General features: G+C 35.7%; 2 protein-coding genes across 5 annotated transcripts in view; one reads left to right on the top strand and one right to left on the bottom strand.

Moving 5' to 3' along the window:
* LOC131801115 (prostatic acid phosphatase-like) overlaps nucleotides 1–17,131 on the top strand; it is a 30,194-nt gene extending 13,063 nt beyond the window's left edge. Inside the window, exons 6-7 of one of the 4 annotated variants that reach the window (XM_059119223.1) lie at nucleotides 1,171–1,271; nucleotides 16,835–17,131. In XM_059119223.1, the coding sequence (XP_058975206.1) occupies nucleotides 1,171–1,271; nucleotides 16,835–16,939 (206 nt within the window). In that variant the 3' untranslated portion in view covers nucleotides 16,940–17,131. Of the gene's footprint in view, nucleotides 1–1,170; nucleotides 1,281–1,417; nucleotides 1,694–16,834 lie in introns of those variants that run through there. The other 3 variants (XM_059119228.1, XM_059119235.1, XM_059119232.1) reach the window with 3 other exon arrangements.
* The window catches only part of LOC131801110 (protein artichoke-like), a 67,459-nt gene continuing 53,758 nt past the window's right edge, over nucleotides 10,228–23,928 (bottom strand). The window contains exons 5-9 of the mRNA XM_059119215.1: nucleotides 23,618–23,881; nucleotides 16,624–16,723; nucleotides 16,269–16,558; nucleotides 16,063–16,209; nucleotides 10,228–14,318 (exon numbers count right to left, since the gene is read on the bottom strand). Coding sequence (XP_058975198.1) covers nucleotides 11,223–14,318; nucleotides 16,063–16,209; nucleotides 16,269–16,558; nucleotides 16,624–16,723; nucleotides 23,618–23,881 — 3,897 coding nt within the window. The 3' untranslated portion in view covers nucleotides 10,228–11,222. The remainder of the gene's footprint in view (nucleotides 14,319–16,062; nucleotides 16,210–16,268; nucleotides 16,559–16,623; nucleotides 16,724–23,617; nucleotides 23,882–23,928) is intronic.

Genomic DNA, 23,928 nt, shown 5'->3' with positions numbered 1-23,928 from the left:
TGAGCTTAAAAGCAACATAAAATTTTGTTTTAGACTGAAAAAAGAAATATTTTACACAAAATTTTACTAAAAATGTCAGAATAAACTACAGGGTGAGATGAAAAAACTGCAACCAACTTCAGACTGTTGTCATTTCCAAGCCACTCGACAGCTGATAAAATTATTCCAGTGACAGCTCATTACAATGAAGCATTTTGGCGAGAATTTTTCAGAAAAAAAAAGTTATTCGTGATGGAATTCAAGCGTGATAGTGTGATTGCTGTATATTTGGCTGGAAAACCACAAGTGGCTTTGCACTCCAGCGTTTAAATGTGAATAAATCTTTTGTGTCTCGTTCCATCGCATACTGGTGGCGAAGCCTGACGTCAAGGAAGTGGACGGAAGAAAACAGCAACATCGGCAGAAATGGTTCGAAAAGTAAAGAAGCGACTTGATCGAAACCCGCGTCGCAGTGGCCTAAAAATGACTCGTGAGCTAAACATATCGCAAATATTCCATTTGGCAAATATAGAAAAACGAGCTCGGGGTAATGCCATTGAAATTCCAAGAACTTACACAGCAACAGAAAGAAAATAGAATCAAAAGAGCCAAAGAGTTGCTTTGCTTGGCCGAATGTGTAAACCGCCCAATTTGGTATTCTCCGATGAGAAACCATTTGTTGTCCAGCAGTTTGTAAACAAACAAAATGATTGTGTTTACTTGCCAAAGAGGTCAGCTGAAAATGTGCACCTTCGGTTGGTCACCAAAACTCAAGCGCCGGCCATGGTGATAGTTTGGGCCAAAACGCCATAACAGCCAATGGTCGCTCTCCGCTTTTATTCAATAAAATTTAAAAAAAAAAAATTAAAAATTATGGCGTTTGACTTTTTTTTTTTATCTCACCCTGCATATATATAGGTTCAATAGTTTTAAAGAAAATTACATTCGAAATTTATATACTACAAGTGTGTTAGCTTTATCTATCTAAAATATCCCTAGTATTTCGATTTTGGGGAGACCAAACTCTTGTAAGGCCTTTATATAGTCATTACTTAATGAGTTATTGGCTTACAAAATGTGTAATGTCGATCAATTTTTTTTTATAATCCCTATAATATATATATCCTAGACTTATATATTTCATATTCATTTACGTTATTCTTATCTCTTATTACATATTCTCTCCCATAGGTATTTTGGTGGCCATCATTACAATAATGCTCTTCCTGTCATATGTGGTTATGGTTTACTACAGGCGACGCAGTTATAAAAATTATTTCTCCTATACACAGGTGGCTTAAACAATTTTTTTACTGTTGTGTTTCAAAATTCTTCTTTTCGTTCTTTTCTATTTGCAATGACTAACCGAAATTCTTTCTTTACAAAATTTCATTTTTGGTTGAAATCAACTTCTTTGGAAAACCCACAACACTACTAGCCACATAAATTGGATGCCTAAAATCAATCAATCAATCAGCCAAACATCACTATGAAAGTCTAACAAACGAAATATCACAAATCTCAAGCACAGAAATCCTGCATCTTATTTTTCATTTATTCATTAGCTTACATATTTAATTTCTTTATCTCGTAGCTATTAGAAATTTTATTTGTTATTGCATTTTGTTATATGAAAGAGAAGAAAATAATTGTTGCATTTATTATTATGATTATGAAAAACAAAACATTTATTTACAAGTCTGTTTTAAAATAAGTTTTAAGAATATTATTCAAACCAAACAAAAAAACTTAGACAAAAACATAACGCATAGAGACGGAAAACAAGTCATTTACACATTGTGATTCACATTTTCATTATTAGTAGGAAACGAAAAAAAAAAAAAAAACAAAAAAATATTTATAAAATAAATTGAAATATTCAGGAAATGGAGATTTTTTCTAAATGTTATCATTGTTTTATTAGCATTATTCAATCGTTAAAAAAAACTCTAAAAATTATAGGTGTCCCTTACGATCTTTTTTATAATCTATATCACATATTTACAATTGTTTTTATAATCTACATTACATATTTATAATGACTGTATATTACAGCAACGCTTTCTTTCGCAAGTTTTTGCATTTACATTTTTTGATTATTTTTGATGATGAACCATTTTCTTTATTTCTCTAGATAGGTCCGCGTTAGTAGCACAAGAGTGATGTAGATTATAACGTAATTATTTTCCTTTTATTTTCATAGTCTTTATAATTATGCATTTTTTATTGGTTCATCTTTCGACCTTTCGATCTGTAATTTCTCTTTTTGATAAGACTGTTGATTTTTATTAAAAATGTAGTTTTTTAAACGTACCTCTACATCATATACCTAAAAGATTTATAGATATATATAAAATTTTAAAATGATATCTCTAATAAAATGAAACATTAATCCAAATATATGAATATTACAGAACTTTTTAAAATATTATTATAATGATTTTCAAAACAAGATACATATATTAAAATGAAAGATATTACAAATTATAAAAATACGTACTTGTTTTAATTGGCTGTAAAAATGGTGAGATAAATTTATTGATACACATATATAGAATTACAGAAAGTATTACTGTTATTAGTTAATTGGGAAAATATCAAGGGTAGAATTGAATCCATATCATTTTTGTGACATATTGCACGCATATCACATCACGCAAGCTTAACTTATAATGGACAGTTGAGTTGGTGTTTATTTTCTGGTATACGTAGTTATTATGATGTTTTTTGAAATAGCCAGGCTTAGTTGCTATTTTTAGAAAAACAACGTGAAAATATTTAATACTTGTTAAGTATTTTGAAGAAGTTTCGGGAGCCTTATCTACAAGACCTAAACTCGACATAAGTTTATAGATACTCAACCGCAAAATGGAATAAAATGTTACTTTCGGCCTTTAGAATACACAATATAGGTGGCTTATTCAAACCCACACTCCGATGTTGGGTTATTTCTAATTAACCGATTTTTTAAATATGCTTCAAACATGGACTTTAATCTACATTTAAGATTTTTTTATACGACTACATCCATGTTGCCAAAAGCCAAGTTCCCGATATCGCATGAATCGCTTTACTGTTTAATTAAATGAACGTTGGGGGTTTCAAGAAGTCAGATAGTTATTCGTTCTGTCTGTCCATGCCAAGGCAAGGACTTGACATCTTAGACCTACAATACAATACTAATGGGCACGGTTTATATAACCCCCCTATGAGGAAGTCTGTTAGAATGTACACCAACGCCGATTATAGGTTTATTGAAGAGTGTCCATAAGTTCATCTCGTGTCGTATATTTAAATATGAACCTGTTAAAATTATCTTAAAAATGGTGTCTGCCTGTTTACTCAATAATTTTGAACAATTGTTGCAAACTTTTATTGCAAACTGGCAATACATATTTGCTTCACAATAATTGTATGTAAACGCACTACAAATCTAGTGTCTTCACTTCATAAGGTTTTGGTCAATCATTTCAAGGTGCTGCATAATGGAATGGCAAAATTAAAAATTCATCTTATTGTGAGGGGTATAAATACATACACATCTTTAATTAGTTTTCTCCCATGTTTCATTAAAATGCTTGTTGCCTGACACATTGCTAACATACCCTTTTGGCGTTTAAAAGAATTTTTTTTTGATTATTGTAAACTTTTAAAGTAAACGTTATTGAGATTTTCTTAAAATAGAATATAGCAATTGTGTAACTTTAGTATTTTCCGTATCATTTTGAATAATTTGTTATCCTCGTCTTTACTTGTGATTTCGGAGAACATTGATCAGTTGGTTATCGTTCTCGTCCGATTAATCGATAAAAAATAATAATTTCAATCTATTGATTTTGCTTCTAACGGCTTCTTCCCTTAGTTTATAAAAATTCTAACGGCGGTCGGTCGCGAATTTTCTTCGGGAATTCTAAGCGTTGAATTTTATTGAAGCAATCATTTGTGAATTAAAAGATATACAATATAGTTTATTAGCATTGATTTAATTGTTAAAAAATGGTTAAATTTAAACATTGTTTCTATTTTCGTCGTGCAAATATATTGCAATTATGCTTGCTCCTGCATAATTGAGCTCGTGTGCGTACGTGTGTGTCTAAAAGAGAGAATGTTGTTGTTTTTACCGGTCGGTTAAAAAAGAGATCATCCAGTCGTTATAAGCTCGTTAGAAAAACACTGTATTAGCGTTTTAAGCATTCATAAGAATTGGCAACACTGTTATCAATTGCTTCTTTCCTCAGTTTATAAAAATCCTAACGGTGGTCGGTCGCAAATTTTCTTCGGGGATTCTGAGCGTTTAATATTACTGAAGCAATCATTTGTGAATTAAAATAAATATAATAGAGTTTATTAGCATTGATTTTATTTGTCATAATTGCAAAATAAGTATTTAATTAAATTATTTCGGTATGGTTTTACGTTTCTTCTGTTTTGACGTGCAAAGATGTTGCAATTCTTTTTGCTCCTTTTCGGGAGAGCTCGTGTGCGTGTGTGTTTGAGAAAATGTTGTTGTTCTCTGTTCGGTCGGTTATTGTACGGTTTAAAAGAGATCATTTGGTAGAAAAAAGCTCGTGTGAAAAAATGGTATTGGCGTTTTAAGCATTCATAAGAATTGACAACATCGTTATCAATTGCTTCCTCCGTCAGTTGCAAAAAAATCTAACGGCAGTCAGTCTCAAAGTTTATTCGGTAATTGTAAACCTTTAATATTAATGAAGTGTTTGTTTATAAATTAAAAGAAATACAAAAAAAAAAAGTTTATTAGCATCGATTTTATTGTTCGTTGTTAAAATAATGTTTAAATTAAACCATTTTGGTGCGCTATTTATTGTCTTAATTTGTCGGGCAAAGATGTTGCAATTTTGTTTGCTCCTTCGCATGGGAGCTCGTGTGCGTGCGTGTGTGAAATGAGAGAATGTTGTTGTTCTCTATTCGGTCGGTTATTGTTCTGTCTAAGAGATCTTTAAGCTCGTGTGGCAACCATTTTTCTATGGTCAGTGCATGGTAGAAATACCAGGTAGCAACATAGGCGAAAATTACAACAAAGCAACTTTTTTGGAAACTTGATATGTCAAAGTTGTAGTCAGGGCGAATTGATTTGAAGTACAAAATTTGGGGCAAATTATTTTTCCAATCAAAATATTGAATTAAAAATTTTCAAAATTGTGTTTTTTTCTATTACAAAAGCAAATATTCAAAACTTCCAACATCGATTGAAAGTAATGCTGAAGCCGCTGCATCTGGGTTTGATTATAGCACGTTCAATACAACATTTTTGAAAATCACATAGACTGGAAATTGAGTGATTGTAGTCTCCGGCGCACCAACGAAGGACATTTGCGATAATAGATGTCCAATCGTTGTTATCTCTTCATCATCCTTACACAGCATGCAGTCTTGGTAACGTTGGCAACGTTGATTTCATATTCAACAGCGATAATGTTCTTTAAAGGAAATATCCGGAAAATTATTTTAGATGCTTTAAAATTAGGTTTTGTGGTGGTTCTGGGGTGTACCCTTTTTTCTTTTGCTACATCGTCAGCTTTCTCGCTGTAGTGACATGCTACCTAAAAGGTACTTTAGGGTATATTTACTCCTCAGGCTTACTTAAGATTTGGATCAAAGATTGCAGAAGATACAGGGGGGCTGAGTCTACTGTGAGTCCAGGCATATTATTTGCTCAGCTATGAAATGTATAGCAGACAGGAAGTCTTTTAAGCATAGATAACTTTAATACATTCGAACAATTTGAAATAAAAAAATTATCTCAATATTTAATCACACCCCAAAAATTGCCAATATTTTGTTCCCCAAACCAATCCAATATGCTTTGGAATCATTCACCTTTCACTGTTGAAGCCCTATAGTGTATAACATAGTTGAAAATCCGTACAAATAAGATGATGAAATTCCATGTATCGGTTTATTTCCTAAATGAAATTGATTCCCTGTTTCACTTATTTCAAATATCCACGAATTTTAGATCTCCATATTACCTATGCCTACCATATGTTGAATATACACTTTTTCCCTCATATTCTATAAAAACGTAAAATCTCGATTTTCTATCAATAGCATTGTTAAAGTTTGAAATCATGCAACAATTTTCTTATGTGTAAATGAAGGCGAATTCAAATTACAACAATTTTTTGACATATCAAATTGATACCAGCTGGCCTGAAAGGGTTACCTTGTAATTCTACCATGGGTCAGTGCAAGTGTTAATAATAAAATTTTGGCGCAATTCTTTTATATGTCAATTTGTATTTATTCCGTCCTATTCCCTGTTCATATTTTCAGTGTTTTAAGCATTCAATAAAATTGACAACATTGTTAACAATTGCTCTTCCGCCAGTAAATAAAAACTCTAACGGCAGTCGGTCGCGAATTTTGTTCGATAATTGTAAAGTGGTACTATTAATGAAAAAAAAAAACAACAATGAAGTTTTCTAGCATTGATTTTGTGTTTAATAATTGATAAAATTAAAATAATTCGGTATGATATTATGTTTCCTTTTTGTCGTGCAAAGATGAGGTAATTCTGATTGGTCTTAGGGAAATAGGAGCTCGTGTGCGTGCGTGTTGATGGGAGAAGTTTTTTATATTCTTATAGGTCGGTCGATACGGTTTTAAAGAAATCATTCGCTCTCAAATAAGCTCGTGTGTTTCGGTGGCCATTGCAAATAAATGTTTGTTGATAAAATTTAAGCGGGATTCGTATTAATATCAATTGGTAGTGATTGCGTTGTGTGAATTCGGCAAAATTATGTCGTTTTAATTTCGGGACAAAATATGCGTTTTTTTTATAAAAAAAAATATAAAAAAAAATTAATTGAACCTGTCGGCAAAAATGTTAACGAGGTAAGTTTGTTTACCGAAAAACCAATACTCATTTAAACTCTCTTGCAGAAAGTAAAAACTGTTACTAAGATAACTTTATGATATCGAAAAAAACTTACAAAACTAGTAGATTCTTGGTGTTTCTTCTGGAAGAGAGCAGTACTTGTCAAATTATAGGTCTTTCTGGTCTTTCTGGTTACGCTAAAATTTTTAACCGTTGTTGCAAATTATTTTGGAAGTCGTCTGTTAGGAAAGAGGTTCTATAAAATAGAGCTATTCGTGAAAGAATTTTTGACAGTTCTTTTACTGTGTGTTTTCTGGTGAGGAAAATGTCTTTCTGCAACGAAACTTTTTCCTCCCGTTTGAAGATTAGTTGATCTATTTTTGTGCAAGCAATTGATAATTATAGAACGCCTTTATTAAAACACATACTCTAATGAAAATTAGTGCAAAATGAAACATAAATTAAATGTCAAAATAAATTAAATGTTTTTTTTTTCAAAAATAAGTAGATTTGTATATGTTTTCCTATACGAAGCCAATCGGAAGTTGTTATGATATGCATTTTTTGTATCAATTTTTAAAAATTTGAATAGTATTTCATTCAAAAATTTCATTTCCAAAATTGTTTTGACAGTTCATTGTCCCAGCAGCTATGTCGATCCGACTACCTTTATTCTTCTACCATGGGTTTTCATGTTATCTGTTGTCATGCAGTAACTTGATGTTATTCCTTTACCTATAACTTCATGTATGTGAATGAAAAAAAAAAAAAAAATCGATAAAAAGTGTCAGTCGGTTTTGCCGACAGATGTATACCGTCAGTCAATGTTCGATTATCAAAATATAGTTTGACTCTTGTTATGACTATTCAAACTGATGACCCTCTATGGGTTAGGTTCCGAAGGAATGAACCAATGTGGTCCATTTCGTATCGGACCTAAACCAATATGATATAAATATTATGAAATGAATATGATATAAATATTAGAAAATGTTAAAATGTGCGTTAGTTACCAGATATAGTCGACCGAGGTATTTCCTTTTCTTGCTTCATCAAATACAGATAAAAACCACTAAAGAAAATCTTTAAGTCGGGCGGGGCCGACTTTATAATTCCCTACACCACTTTGCTTATTTCGTAGAGCTGCGCATACACGCTATGATTATAATTATAATTTAAAGTTCAAAGGACTAAATATGCCGAAGCATTTGTAACTTTTAAATTCGGACTTGTATTGCCCATTTGGTGCACAATTAATTTGAAATCGGATAAAATATATATGGGAGCTATATCCAAATTGCATTTGCTAAATTTTTCCAAATATTGTTGTTACAGAGTGCATATTACGGCTGCGAAGGACAAAAATAACAAATCGGATGAACAATATATATGGGAGCTATAGCTATATCTGAACCGATTTGGCTCAAATTTGGCATACTTATTTTCAATTCCAATCTGATCGTACGTGCAAAACTCCTTACTATTCGGACTGATATTACACGTTCGGTGCACAATAAAAGGCAAATCGGACCAAGATATATATGGGAGCTATGTCTAAATTGTGACCGATTATCTCCAATTTCAATAGGGTTCGTCCTTGGGCCAAACAAATGATTTGTGCAAAATTTCATGTTGATAGGGCAATAAATGCGAACTGTACTTTGTTTACAAAAATACATGGACAGACGGACGGACGGACATGCATAAATCGACTCAGAATGTGATTCTATGGGTTTATCTCGGTTCCTTTTGCCTGTTACAAACAAATGCACAAAGACATAATACCCTGACTACCTTGTGGTGTAGGGTATAAATATTGGTATGGGCACACACAATCACCATGGCCGGCGCTTGGGTTCTGCTGGCCAACCGAAAGTGCACATTTTCAGCTTACCTCTTTGGCAAGTTATTTTGTTTGTTTACAAAACTGCTGGACAACCAATGTTTTCTTTTCAGAGAAAACCAAATTCGGCAGTTTACTACTTTCGGCCAATCGGAGCAACTCTATTTTCTTTCTGTTGCAGTGCAATTTTTGGAATTACAATGGCTTTACAAGCTCATTTTTCAATATTTGCTGAATGGAATATTGCGATATGTTCAGCTCACGAGCCATTTTTCGGCCACTGCGATGCGGGTTTCAATCAAGTCGCTTCTTTACTTTTCGAACCATTTCTGCTGATGTTGCTGTGTTCTTCCGTCCACTTCCTTGACATCGGGCTACGCTACCAGTATCACGGTAACGAGCGATGGTACGAGACACAAAAGATTTATTCACATTTAAATGTTGGTGTGCCCTAACGATAGCCACTTGTGGTTTTCCAGCCAAATATAAAGAAATCACACTATAACGCTTGAATTCCATCACGAATAACTTTTCTTTAAAATTTCCACCAAAATGCTATTGTACGATTGTAAACAATATAATGAGCTGTCACTGGAATAATTTTAACAGCTGTCTGACGAGTGGCTTAGAAATGACAGCAGTCTCAATTTGGTTGCAGTTTTTTTATCTCACCTTGTATATTATCTTCCCAACAGATCTTGTGTTAACACAAATATTGGTATATGTGAAATTTGAAGAGAGTTAGATGCTTATTTCTATTCCTTTGAGCGCTTTTTTTGTTTCAAATTCTTGAACTCTATGTGGGGGAGATACCAGAAGGAATGGCCCAATCTCACCCATATTTATAATAGATCTTGTGTGGATGAAAATATTGAGATGTATCAAGTCTGAACAGAATCGGATATTAATTTCGCGGTTTATGAGCTTCATAGTTATTCAAAATTTTGACCCTATTGTGGAGGAGGTACAAAAAGGATTGAAGCGATATTTTCCATCTTTAGATGGAATCGACTCCAAATGTTCTGAAACAGATTTGGTCCAAAGAGGCCTAGGGTCTAATACCGTTATTTCGGCTGAGGGTATAAAAAATATTCCAAAGAAAAACAACAGGTTTCATTTTATATTATTTGTATGTATGTGAATATCTTTATTTTATACTTAATATCATAATGCAATAATATTTATTTTACTTAATTATTTGCACATAATTCAAAACATATTCTTCGCTTCGTAATAAAGATTCACGAATATGCGACTTAAAATTATTCTTTATATTTAAATTATTAATATTAATTACAACAAATTATATTAGAATTTCATGCGTATTATTAATAATTTTGTTTTTTTTTTCGAAATGTTTAACTTATAGTAATTCGTTGTTGAAAATCCTCTGTAGATTAAATTTACATACACGAATCAAACAATGTTGAGTATAATCTCGATAAAATGATTTGAAATACCTTGTTCCAGACAGTAGAACATTTCGTAAGAAACTTACAATTTCTCAGACTGACAGAAGACCACCTTTATTTATTGAAAGCAAATGGAATGTAGGCAGTTTATTATTTTTTTTTTTTGAATTTTCAAAATCTTTCGAAGATATTTCATTTTAGTTAACCTTATTTGCTGACTTGAAAACGTTAAAAACGTTTTTATGCGCGTTGTTGTTTGCTTACATCATTGATGTGAAATCTTATAACTATTTGAATGTTTGCTTAGAAAGAAAGCTTTGCTTGAAGCTTAATTATTTTCAGCTTTTTTTAAGTGCTAACATTTATAATATTAAATTTACTAAATCTTATATACAAATATATTTAACGACTGTGTGCATTTTAATTTATTAATTACTAAGGAGTTAGAGTCAGCTTTTCGTCACATTCATTTATTGTTTTTTTGTTGGGCAGTCCATTGGGCGGTTGGTGATTGGATAGAAGCTTTCCAAATAATACTGCTTAAGATTTCCATGAATTTCTGAAAATTTAGCAATCTTATTCATGGATTGGGTTGATATTTGTCGTTTCTGAAAACGTTGTTCACTCTCAGAATTACGAACACGAAGCAAAAAGTTCACATAAATTTTCTCGGGAGTGAAACTTTCTCCCGAGCAGGAGTACTCAAAGAGTGGTCATTTTATACGGAGTTGTTTTGTGTAGAACAAACCGGTTTTGATGTTGCTATGAACTAAAAGATTGTTCGTTAAGAGCAGAATCTGCTCGAATTCGAGCAAATTTTGTCCCCACTCTAAAAAAATAGAGAATGCTCGGTTTTTTCTTCCCCCTGGGGTCTGCTTTTTGGAGGTTTGATTTTAAATAAGAATTCCACTCACAAGACCTCGGCGATGGGATCCTAGCGTGATTTGAATTCTTTTATAATTCTACATTTAAAGACAGCCATGCAGAAAATTTTTGTGCTTCTACCTTCACCGCTTCATCTCCTCCTCTAGATTTTCCATAGAATGAATGTCTTTCCTAAAATGTTCAGCTTCAACTCAAAACTTTTGCACAATTTCAACTTAAATCCTAGAGTAACGATATACTAATTCTACTAAGCTTTTTAAGCTTATCTATAAGCTTTATCATCCGAATAGATGATGTACGGCTGAGCATTTGCCAAATTGGCTGCCGCCTGTTGATTTTGCGGTGTCGAACCACCAAAATAGGACATTCGCGACGAATAGTTCTGTTGGGCCTGCTGCTGTTGTTGTTGCTGCTGCTGCTGATGTTGTTGTTGGGCCTGGACTTGCTGTTGGCGTTGAGCCAAACTTTGTGTCGACTGATGTATAGAGGCCGCCTTGTGGGGCAATGTGGCATATGTCTGCGCCGCATAGGGTGGTACTGCATATAAAGCTGCCGCCGCAGCAGCTGGTCCACCCTTATAGCTTAGTGGAACACTACCGGGACCCATGGTCATGGGTGGTATACCAATCATTGCCGGGCCATTGTGATAATCGTTGCTGCTCATGCGCAGGCGCACAATGCAAATTATGATAATGAGTATGGCAATAAAGGCCACCACTCCACCAACGATGCCAATGATGAGCGTATCATCATTGGTCATAATGGGTGCCTTCATGAGCGGAGCTTTTGTTTTGATTTTCATTGGTGGTGGTTGTGTGGGTTCCATACTCCAGATGATCATGGGTGGTTCTTCTGTGGTGGTCATGGTGGGGCGTGTTACCAAACGAGAGGAGGATTTGAGCATATTAGTTGCTGTGGTTCTTGCTGTTGTGGAGGTCATTCTCCGAGGATCACAGGTCAACTCATCATCGCCAACTTCAATGAGTTTTTTACCCGCCAAATAGGCGGGAGAATGGCAAGCCACATTGGTCATGCGGGAGTTGGGCAACCATCTTCTCAAGGCCCGAGCATTACAATCACAGTGTATGGGATTACTGGCCAAACCCTTCAAATTCAAACTGGAGCGGCGATCCTCCAGAGCATTGAGAAACTGTGGCACCAAAACCCCAACCTTGGATCCTTCAATGTCCAATGTGAGATGTGAAGATCTGGGTACAGGGAAAAGTAGGGCCGGTGGCAGGGCTGTAAGTGAGGTATTTTGAAGTTTTATGGTAAGATCGCTGCTCTTTAACCCAGCCAAGGTTCCCGAAGATATTGACTTCAAACGGTCACCCCTTATGCCTAGCGAGCGTAACCGAGGATGTTTGGCTGGCTGAATTTGTTCGGTACCAATTGACGTATCCTTTACCTCAACATCTATCATTTCCAAACCTGGTAATAGCTCCAAAATTCCCTGCAAATCCAAATAGCCCACAGAGGGTAGATTGAACGCTTCCAGGGACGAGAGATGGGTTATATCCTTAAAGGCATTCTTTTCCAGACGTGTACATTTAATCAAATCATTAAGTTTCAAATACCTTAAGGCATTTAGTTTGGCAAAGTCACCTTGGGAGACCAATTCAAAGCTGTTATTGGACAAATCGAGAGTGTGGAGCACCTGAAGTTTTGGCCAGGCAGCTGAAAGTTCGGTAAGATTATCCAAAAGATTGTTGGACAAATCCAAAGTTTCCAATAAAGTGGTGCGTTCAAAGACCTTTGGTTCTATACTCTTCAATTTGTTGTGCGACAAATTCAAGTACTGCAAGAAAGGTGTCTCCAATGCCTCCAAGTGATCAATTCCGGTACCGGCCAAGTTCAACTCCCTCACCGTTTTTGGCTCATTCAAAATATGTTTGACTGCATCGCGCGACAGGGGATTAAATGACAAATCCAAATTTTTAATATTCACCATCATATCATCATCGCTGGGTATGGCAGTGATTTTGTTGTGACTCAAATCCACAGAGGAGACGAAATAAAACTGACGCCTCAAAGCTTTGAGGGGAGCATATTCAAACCCATTACCGGCCAAGTTGACACTTTCCAGCAACTCCAATTTACCGCTCTCAAAAATGCCCTCAGCCAGTTCGTTCAGTTTATTATTTTCCAAATTCAAAGATTCCAAACGTATGAGACCCTCAAAGGTCCTCTCTCCAATGCGATCCAAATTATTATTGGAAAAGTCCAGAACTTGCAGCTGAGTCGAATTGTGGAAGGCCATTTCACTCAACATATCCAATTGGTTGTGGGCCACTTTCAGTACCCGCAGGCGTGGCAAACGGGCAAAATCTAATTCCTCGATAGTTTTCAATTGATTCTGGGACAAATCCACATGCTCCAAGAATTGTAGGCTTGAAATTAATTCCGCCGGGAAGAAACTGAACTTGTTATTTGCCGCCAAAATCATTCTTAAACGGGGATGAATACGGAACGAAGAGGGAAATAGATAACTCAAATGATTATTGGATATATCCAATTCCTCGATACCGGTACCGGTGTTAAAGAATTCTCCCTTGAAAGCCGATAACTGATTTCCCCTCAAGCTCAGTTTCTGCAAGCTCATAACATTCACAAATGCTCCCGGTCGTATGGAGGTAATTTGATTATTCGACAAATCAATGGATGTGATGTTCCACAAGTCCATAAAGGTACCATCATTGATCTCCTGTATATTGTTATCATTCAAATAGATATGTTTCAAATCCTGCAAAGTTAAGAACAAATCACCCGACAACTGTTTCATGGAACAAAAACTGAAATCCACAATTTGTAGCCGTGCCAATGGACGTATCAGGGCGGCAGGTATGGGTGTCAAATGATGATTGCCACTTAAATTCAAATACTGCAAATTCTGTAAGCCTTCCAAAATATTCTTGGGAATTTCCGCCAAGTTATTGTGACTCAAATCCAAGCTACGTAATTCAGTCAAAGCCCATGGCGTGTTGCCCAGGCCAGTTAAACGATTTTGAGCTAATTTCAATTCATTCAGCGATGTTTCGAGACCTTGGAAGATGTCTGCACTTATAACGGCCAATGAATTGCCCGATAAATCCAAGGAACGTAAATTGCTAAACATTTGGAAACTTCCAGTGGGCAGCTCACGTATGACATTACGCGACAGGGTTAGAGTACGAATATCGGAAGCTTGTATGGATCCCAAGATTTCAGCTGACAAGGCGGCTACCCGGTTGAAATCCAAATGTAAGGCATTGAGGTTGGATAAACGTCCCAAAGCATTACCGGGGACTAGAAGAATATTGTTGTCACGTATGATCAGTGTCTGCAGACTATCCAACCCTTCCAGGGCATCGTCTTCGATCTGTAAAGAGAGATATAGAGAGGGGGAAAAAATGAGTAAATATTTTAATAATCTATAATAATCTTAAAATTTTGGGTAAGGGTCACTCCTGGTCCGAAGGTGTCAGATAAGGCTGGGGTTTTTGAAATACGTGGTAGAACGTTACGAAAAGTACGAAAGGGTACTAAAAGGAGCTAGAAATTTTAAATTTTAAATGAAAAGTACTAAAATGTACAATAATTTAAGTTAATAACTTGAAATTTTATATGAAAATCAAGGTTGAGGAGAAGGGTCAATTTAAGGAGCTAGTTTTGGAAGTGTGTACTTATGTGTACGGAAATTACTAAACGGTACTAAATTTGATACAATTGAAATATGGAGGAACGGATAGAGCTGGAATCCAGAAATATGAAACTAACATTGCTGGTGGAGCGTAGGATTGGGATGTATTTTTTCGAAATGCGTACTTATGTGTACGAAAAGTACTAAATGTGCTACAATTTCGATTTGTGTGAACCGATAGAGCTGGAATGCTGAAATTTTAGAAATAAGATTACTCTTACATTGTAGGATTGAGGTATGTACGAAGTTTTTGAAATTCGTACTTATGTGTACTGAATGACACTAAATTTGGTACAAATTGGAATCGAGGTGAACCGAGGTATGGAGGTACTATTGGGAATTTGGATAGAATTTAGTAGAATTTTATGACAAATAATTTCGTGGAATATTTTGCCTTGCTACGATCCCAGTTAAAGGGAGTTTTAAGGCATTTTTTAAATAACGAAAAAGACATATCAGGCGGGTCGCCTGGGATTACAGTTGTCTACCAAATAAAGTTAAAAAGCCATATTGTTGTAATTGGTCACCTTTGGCACGAATTATGGCCTTCAAACGGCCAATGAAATTGTCACACGCTGCCCGAATGTTGCTCTGCGGTATTTTGGCCCATTTCCGGCGAAGCGCTTGCTTGAGGTGATCGACAGTTTGGTATTTTTTAGTGCCATTGTGCGCTGGAAATGAAGCGAGGAACCTCATTTTGTAACCATTCTTGGGTGGCGCGTGCTGAGTCCGATGGTGCCCAAGATGGTGCTGTTGGAATGCCCAAGGTCTGCGGCCAAAATGTTTGCGTACACAAAGCTTTAATACACCCTCCAGAATATTTTCGCGATAATATTCGGCATTTTTTCTGATGCCACAGTCGATTAATACGAGCGAAGAGCGACCATCAGCTGTTATGGCGGCCCACACCATCACCATGGCCGGCGCTTGAGTTCTGGTGTCCAACCGAAGATGCAAATTTTCAGCTAACCTCTTTGGCAAGTAAACACGATAATTTTGTGTGTTTACAAACTTCTGGACAACAAATGTTGTCCAACTAAATTCGGTTGTTCACCACTTTCGACCAAGCGAAGCAACTCTTTAGCTCATTTGAATCTATTTTCTTTCTGTTGCGGTGTAAGTTCTTGCACTTTTTGGAATTTCAATGGCTTGGCCGAGCTCATTTTTCACCAAAATACTTTCACTGGAATAATTTTAACAGCTGTCAGACGATTGGCTTAGAAATGACAGCAGTCTGAAGTTGATTGCAGTTTTTTCATCTCTCAATTGAAAATGCAAAGATTCCTAGGAATCTTAATCCGAACATTTAATAAAAGGTGGAAGGGGATAACGTTCTCCGAACGTTGATAAATGAATGTCAATAAAACTCCTTAACTAGGACTACTAAAACTTTTACAAAAGTATGGACGTTGTGTGTACTTACCGTCCTCAATGAGTTCAAACTCAAGTCCAAATATTTCAGTGACTTCATTTCACGGAATGTGCCCGGTGGTATTGCGGTAATGCTATTACGGCTTAAATCCAAGGATTCCAATGCTGTTAAGACCTGGGCGTGGCTACTGTCAAAACGCTAAAATATCACAGATATTTTGAGTAATCTCTTTAAATTCGTTTATTTTATTCACAAACCTGCAACATGTTCGATGACACATTCAGCGATTTTAAATGTTCAATGGCGGCCAGGGCAACCACGGGGAACTTTTGCATGAAATTCTCAGACAAATCCAGTTTTTGTAGCGTTGGCAAATCTTCAAAGACATCACTGTTGAGATTAACAATACGATTGCCAGCCAATTTTATTTCACGTATCCGACGTAGACCATAAAATGAACCACCAACTATGCCGCGTATTTCATTGTAACGCAGATCGATAATCTCCAATTCGGGTTGGGAAATGAACGAATTTTGAACCAGGAATGCTAACAGGAAAAAAATAATGTTAAAATAATAAGAATTGTAAAAGTTGGAGATTTTTATGTCATACTTATGTGGTTATATTTCAGGGACAAATGTCTCAGTGACATTGGACCGTTTAGGGAATGTGATGGTACCAATGTCAGGCTATTGCGATCTAAATAGAATTCCTGCAAAGAAAAATTAAAACAACTTTAATTACAAATTTTTAGAATGTATTTTTAATTTTTTTATTAAAACTTTATATTAAATATATTATTGTTTTTATCTTGTATTTTCAGGTCCCCCCTAAAAATGGCTCAGACAAATCGCCCACAAAAACTCAGTTGATACCCAAACGTCGCTCATCTGAGGGAGATGGTCCTCATTTGCGCAAGAAGAAATAAGTAGATTTTATGACACTGGTGATAGTTATTAAAAATAAACAAAAAACTCAGCTTTACTCAAATCAGGGAACATCCAATGAATTTCTAAATAGAGATTTTACAAAACAACAAATATATATTTTGTGAAACATATTTATATAAAGAAATGCGATGCTTTAAACAGAAAACTATGCTTCCTAGTCAAAAAAAAAAAAAAAAAATAATAATAATAATAAAAATGCCATACAAATTTAAAGTAAATTATAACAACAAAAAATCTTATATCTGTGGTGAGTACGAGACTTCTCTTTTACAATTTGGAAAAACGTGACGTCCTCAAAAATATTGTTATTTATTATTAATTGAAATTATAACTTCATATTTTTCTCCGCTTTTTAAATATTTCAAATCTTTTAAATCCTAAATGATCGATGTACTTCTGAAAGTCAGTCGGTTTTCCCGACAGATGTATACTCTCAGCCAATGTTCAATTATTTAAATATATTTTGACTTGTGTTATGATTATTCAAATTATTGACCATCCATGGAATAGAGGATCGAAGAAATGGGACAATATTGTCCATTTCGTCTCGGATCTAAATAAATATGATGTACAGGGTTGCCCATATTCGACGGACCCATGACTCTTTGGGCCCATTCCAATCGACGAGGCTTGTCCGCAGGCAACATTCTTTGCGTCAATTGAATTTTGTACGGGAACAAATGCAAATCAATGCGAATAATCCGTTGTAAAGTGGACCGAGCCATGCCCAACTACTGAGAACGGCGTTTTTGGGATGTTCTTGGGGACTTCTCAACACTGGCTCGTACGGCAGCGATATTCTCGGCCGATCGCCTTGGTCGACTTTTATATGGCCTCTTCGGATTAGAAAGAGCCTTACCAGTCGAAAATTGTTCGTATTAACGCTTAATGGTGTTCTTAGAAGGGGCACTTCTCACATTTTTTAATGTTTTAAAAGCACGTTGAGTTTTCACAATTGACTTCTTCTGCTGAATGTAAATTTCAACTATTTCGCGTGGCGTGTATTGGTTCATGGTAAAAATCTGCTTGGACTGACGCTTCAAACGCGGTATGTTATTAAGCGATGTGACATCTCTGTCAAAAGTTATGGCGTTGCCAGATTGGTCCGTCGAATAAGGGAAACCCTGTATGTAAGAGATTTGAAGAGAGTTGGGTTCTTGTTTCAACTTTTTTGAGCGTTTTGATTTTCAAAATCTTGCACTATGTGGGAGTGGTACCAGAAGAAATGGTCCGATCTGTACCATCTTTTTAACAGATTTTTTGTTGATAGAAATATGGTGATGTACCAAGTCTGAATGGAATCGCATGTTAATTTTGCGTTTTAGGAGCTTCACAGATATTCAAAATTGTGAACATTTGTGGGGGAGGTACCAGAAGGAGTGGACCGATATATTCCATTTTCACATCAGATCTTACGATAGTAAAAATAATTGGATGTGTGTAATTTGAAAACAATAGGACTCTGACATCACACTTTATAAGAGTTTTAATTATTCAAAATGTAGACCCTTTGTGTGGAAGGTACATGTTGGAGCCAACCGATATTGTCCAAGTTCGCACCTGACGTAACACTGATGCAAATATTAGGATTTGCAAAGTTGTATCAAATTCGGATAATCTTTTCTCTTTGTGTACAGTAAAATATTTTTTTTTGAAAATTTGGACCTTTTGCGGGGAGGTGCCAGAAGGAGTGGACCGCTATTATCTATCTCCGAACACGATCAAAGTTTAATAATAATATTACGATGTACCAAGTTTGGACTCCCTTCGAGAGCTATCGTGCGCACCAGCCAGACAGACGGATGGACGAACGGACATCGCTAGATTGACTCCAAGTGTCCTGAAACGGATTTGGCCCAAAGAGACATAGGGTCTAAAACCGTTATTTCGATGAAGCACGTTTTGGTCGTATCAAATGATATACAGGGTTGCCCATATTCGACGGACCAATCTGGCAACGCAATAACTTTTGACAGAGATGTCACATCGCTTAATGACATACCGCGTTTGAAGCGTCAGTCCAAGCATATTTTTACCATGAACCAATACACGCCACGCGAGCGCTCTGAAATAGTTGAAATTTACATTCAACAGAAGAAGTCAATTGTGAAAACTCAACGTACTTTTAAAACATTAAAAAATGTGAGAAGTGCGCCTTTTAGGAACACCATTAAGCGTTTATACGAAAAATTTTCGACTGGTAAGGATCTTTCTAATCCGAAGAGGCCATATAAAAGTCGACCAAGGCGATCGGCCGAGAATATCGCTGCCGTACAAGCCAGTGTTGAGAGGTCCCCAAGAACATCCCAAAAACGCCGTTCTCAGCAGTTAGGCATGGCTCGGTCCACTTTACAACGGATTATTCGCATTGATTTGCATTTGTTTCCGTACAAAATTCAATTGACGCCAAGAATGTTGCCTGCGGACAAGCCTCGTCGATTGGAATGGGCCCAAAAAGTCATGGGTCCATCGAATATGGGCAACTCTGTATACCCTCTCTGTCCTATGGCTGGGGGTATAAAAATGTATATGGTTATCAATGAAATCCAAAAGAAAATTCCATACTCAAGTACGTACATATGTACATGTAATGTTAACCATTCAACTTTTCATAGCCAAAAAACTGACCTCAGATAACACCAGAAAATACAAATATTTTCATGAAATATTAACAAATTTCCAAAAAAAAAAAAAATCATAAAAATTGATTTGTTTCTTGTTTTTTTTTTCAACGAAACACTGCCAATAAAATTTGATTTAATTATGCCGACACAAAGCCAAGACAAAATTGGTGCGTGTGTGCAATTGTGATTAACTGTAGCCAACAACATCTCCAACCCCAAATCTGTTATTAAATCAATGAACTCAAAATCAATAGCAACAATGAACGCAAACAGTTGCAACAACAAAATGTACAATTGCCAACAGCTGTTCAACACGCGATAATAAATACTTGTGTTTTTCAGACACGAAATGCATTTGGTGTTAAATACAATACGAATGAAAAAGCTATGTCTTATACAGGTGTATACACACATATGTTCACATACACAGGCAAATATATCGATGGGAGGCAATGGGGTCTTCTTTTGTCCACATGAGATCTTGAGGTCTTATATTGTGTATAGAAGACCTTGAGGTCTTCTATTGCGTACAGAAGACATTGAAGTGCTCTTTAGTCCATAGAAGACCTTGAGGTCTGCTATATTGAATAGGGGACCTTGATTTCGCCTATTGGTTATAGGCGACCTTGTGGTCTTCTATTGTCTATTGGCGACCTTGTGGCCCTCTACAGGGTGAGATAAAAAACTGCAACAAATTCAAAAGCCATGATTTTTATATATTTTTTTTTTAATTTTATTGAATGAAAGCAACAAATGTCGGAAATAGCATCAAATTCTTTGTTCGAACAAATGCAAATCAATGCGAATAATCCGTTGTAAAGTGGACCGAGCCATGCCCAACTGCTGAGAACGGCGTTTTTGGGATGTTCTTGGGGACCTCTCAACACTGGCTCGGCCGATCACCTTGGTCGACTTTTATATGGCCTCTTCGGATTAGAAAGAGCCTTACCAGTCAAAAATTTTTCGTATAAACGCTTAATGGTGTTCTTAGAAGGCGCACTTCTCACATTTTTTAATGTTTTAAAAGCACGTTGAGTTTTCACAATTGACTTCTTCTGTTGAATGTAAATTTCAACTATTTCAGAGCGCTCGCGTGGCGTGTATTGGTTCATGGTAAAAATCTGCTTGGACTGACGCTTCAGACGCGGTATGTCATTAAGCGATGTGACATCTCTGTCAAAAGTTATGGCGTTGCCACATGGGTCCGTCGAATATGGACAACCCTGTAGTCTTCTATTGTCTATAGAAGACCTGTTTTCATTAGGAGACCTTGAAATCTTCTATTGCTCATAGGGTATCTGAGGTATTTTATTGTCCATGGAAGATCTTGAGGACTTCTTTTGTCTAAAGAGGACTTTGAGGTCTTCTATTTTCTATAGAAGACCTTTACGTCTTCCATATTCAACAGACGACCTTGAGGTCTCCTTTTGCCTATAGACGACCTTGATGTCTGCTAGATGACCCTGAGGCCATCTATTGTCTTTGGGGTCTTGACCTTGGCCTTTGGGGTATTGACCTTGGGGTCTTCTTTTGCCTTTACATGACCTCGAGGTCTTTAACTGCCTTTAGAAGATATTAGGCTCTTCTATTGTCTGCAGAACTGCAAATCTCTACCCACTTATCTTTCAAATTTTATAAACTTAAGTTTCAACCTCCTACCAATTTGACAATTAAGAGAAGAAAATAAAAGATTTCCAATATTAAGGTTGCCTAGGTTGTTGCAATTTAATTACAACAACAAGAATTGTTACAACAACAACGCAATAGATATTAGTTAAACAGAAACTGGTGAATTTCATGCAATTGTGTTGTTGTGTTTACTGTCTGCTTCGGAATAACTGGATTTTTTCTTTTGGCCATCGGCTATAGGTGTGTTGATGGTGGTCGATGGCTCCGTTTCGACGACGTCTAACATGAAGCGGTCGATGAGATCGGTAATAAGACGAACAACAGTAAAATGAAATAAAAACACCTTCAAGTGGTTAAACAGAAACTCCAACGAATTGTTAATTTAATAATTCATTATGTGCTTCAAATGAGATACAGTGGTAGAAAAAGAGGTTTATGAGAAATATAATTTTCAGAAAAAAAATGCTAATGTTAGATTTTTGAGTATATTGCAGTACAAAACTATAGGTAGAATCAAAGTCCTATTCGTCATCATATTTCGTTTTTTCTATTCATAATAATTAGTTTTAGTTGGGTTTGTGTCCATTATCATATTTTCCTAAAGCTTTCTTAATTATCGATTTTTTTTGCATGTCCATTAAGATAGATTCGAATCTATCTAGCAAATACTCAAACCACTCAGCAATTAACAGAGTACTGTTAAAATTAACAGAGTGCTGTTAAAGTTAACAGAGTTAAAAACAAAATGTTTTTTAGCCAAAAATATAATTTTAATTGAAAACAAATATATTTAAGTAAAAATTATAAAACTTTATTAACTTTGTTATTATTTTCACCACAAAAATGCAACATTAAGTTATACGATAAAGGCCGAGAGAGTTATTTCTGTTGGCTAGGTTATATGCTCATTGATCCTATAAGGATAATTCTGCCGGGACAACATGGATACCGCTGAAAAGCTTATCGAGAGTACTCTCCATAGAAATAATAAAAAGATTCAAAAATATTCCCCGATGCCGCCGAATCCACCCATTTCTGAAATTATCCTGGGGTAAGGATAATTATTCCGGCCATTACTCCTACAAGGATAAATTCTGCCGGGACAACATGGGTATCGTTGGAAAGCTTATCGAGAGTACTCTCCATAGAAATAATAAAAAGTTTCAAAAATATTGCCCGATGCCGCTTAATCTACCCATTTCTGAAATTATCCTGGGGTAAGGATAATTATTCCGGCCATTACTCCTACAAGGATAAATTCTGCCGGGACAACATGGGTATCGTTGGAAAGCTTATCGAGAGTACTCTCCATAGAAATAATACCCATGTTGTCCCGGCAGAATTTATCCTTGTAGGAGTAATGGCCGTAATAATTATCCTTACCCCAGGATAATTTCAGAAATGGGTGGATTCGGAGGCATCGGGCAATATTTTTGAATCTTTTTATTATTTCTATGGAGAGCACTGTCGATAAGCTTTCCAACGATACCCATGTTGTCCCGGCAGAATTTATCCTTTTAGGAGTAATGGCCGGAATAATTATCCTTACCCCAGGATAATTTCAGAAATGGGTGGATTCGTCGGCATCGGGCAATATTTTTGAATCTTTTTATTATTTCTATGGAGAGTACTCTTGATAAGCTTTCCAACGATACCCATGTTGTCCCGGCAGAATTTATCCTTGTAGGAGTAATGGCCGGAATAATTATCCTTACCCCAGGATAATTTCAGAAATGGGTGGATTCGGCGGCATCGGGCAATATTTTTGAAACTTTTTATTATTTCTATGGAGAGTACTCTCGATAAGCTTTCCAACGATACCCATGTTGTCCCGGCAGAATTTATCCTTGTAGGAGTAATGGCCGGAATAATTATCCTTACCCCAGGATAATTTCAGAAATGGGTGGATTCGGCGGCATCGGGGAATATTTTTGAATCTTTTTATTATTTCTATGGAGAGTACTCTCGATAAGCTTTTCAGCGGTATCCATGTTGTCCCGGCAGAATTATCCTTATAGGATCAATGAGCACATAACCTAGCCAACAGAAATAACTCTCTCGGCCTTTATCGTATAACTTAATGTTGCATTTTTGTGGTGAAAATAATAACAAAGTTAATAAAGTTTTATAATTTTTACTTAAATATATTTGTTTTCAATTAAAATTATATTTTTGGCTAAAAAAACATTTTTTTTTAACTCTGTTAACTTTAACAGCACTCTGTTAATTTTAACAGTACTCTGTTAATTGCTGAGTGGTTTGAGTATTTGCTAGATAGATTCGAATCTATCTTAATGGACATTTTTTTTGCCTGTTAATTGCCAAAAATAACATTTTAAGTTCTCTTCTAAAATTATTCGATTTGATTGTATGGTTTTTTATTATTATTATTGCCATACTGACCTTCAATTCACCGCACCCTTTCAGCAGACCCTCCTCAATCGATTTGATTTTATTCGCTGATAAATCCAATAATTTCAAATTGTTCAATGGATGAAATTCGGCTGTTGAAAATATTGGATTTAAACTATCGCCCAATAAATTGTTGGCCAATCGCAGCACCGTCAATGTGTCTTTGATACCTTCAAATGCTTTTTCGGGTATACGGCGTATTAGATTATAGGATAAATCCAATTCTTCAATGGGTAAATTTAAATTGCCAAAGTGCTGTAATAATAAAAAATAAATAATAATTATTATACGGTATTTAGATA

Source organism: Musca domestica, unplaced genomic scaffold, assembly GCF_030504385.1.
Source record: "Musca domestica strain aabys unplaced genomic scaffold, Musca_domestica.polishedcontigs.V.1.1 1, whole genome shotgun sequence".
Taxonomy (NCBI): Eukaryota; Metazoa; Arthropoda; class Insecta; order Diptera; family Muscidae; genus Musca; species Musca domestica.
This window is presented reverse-complemented; position numbering and strand designations above follow the sequence as displayed.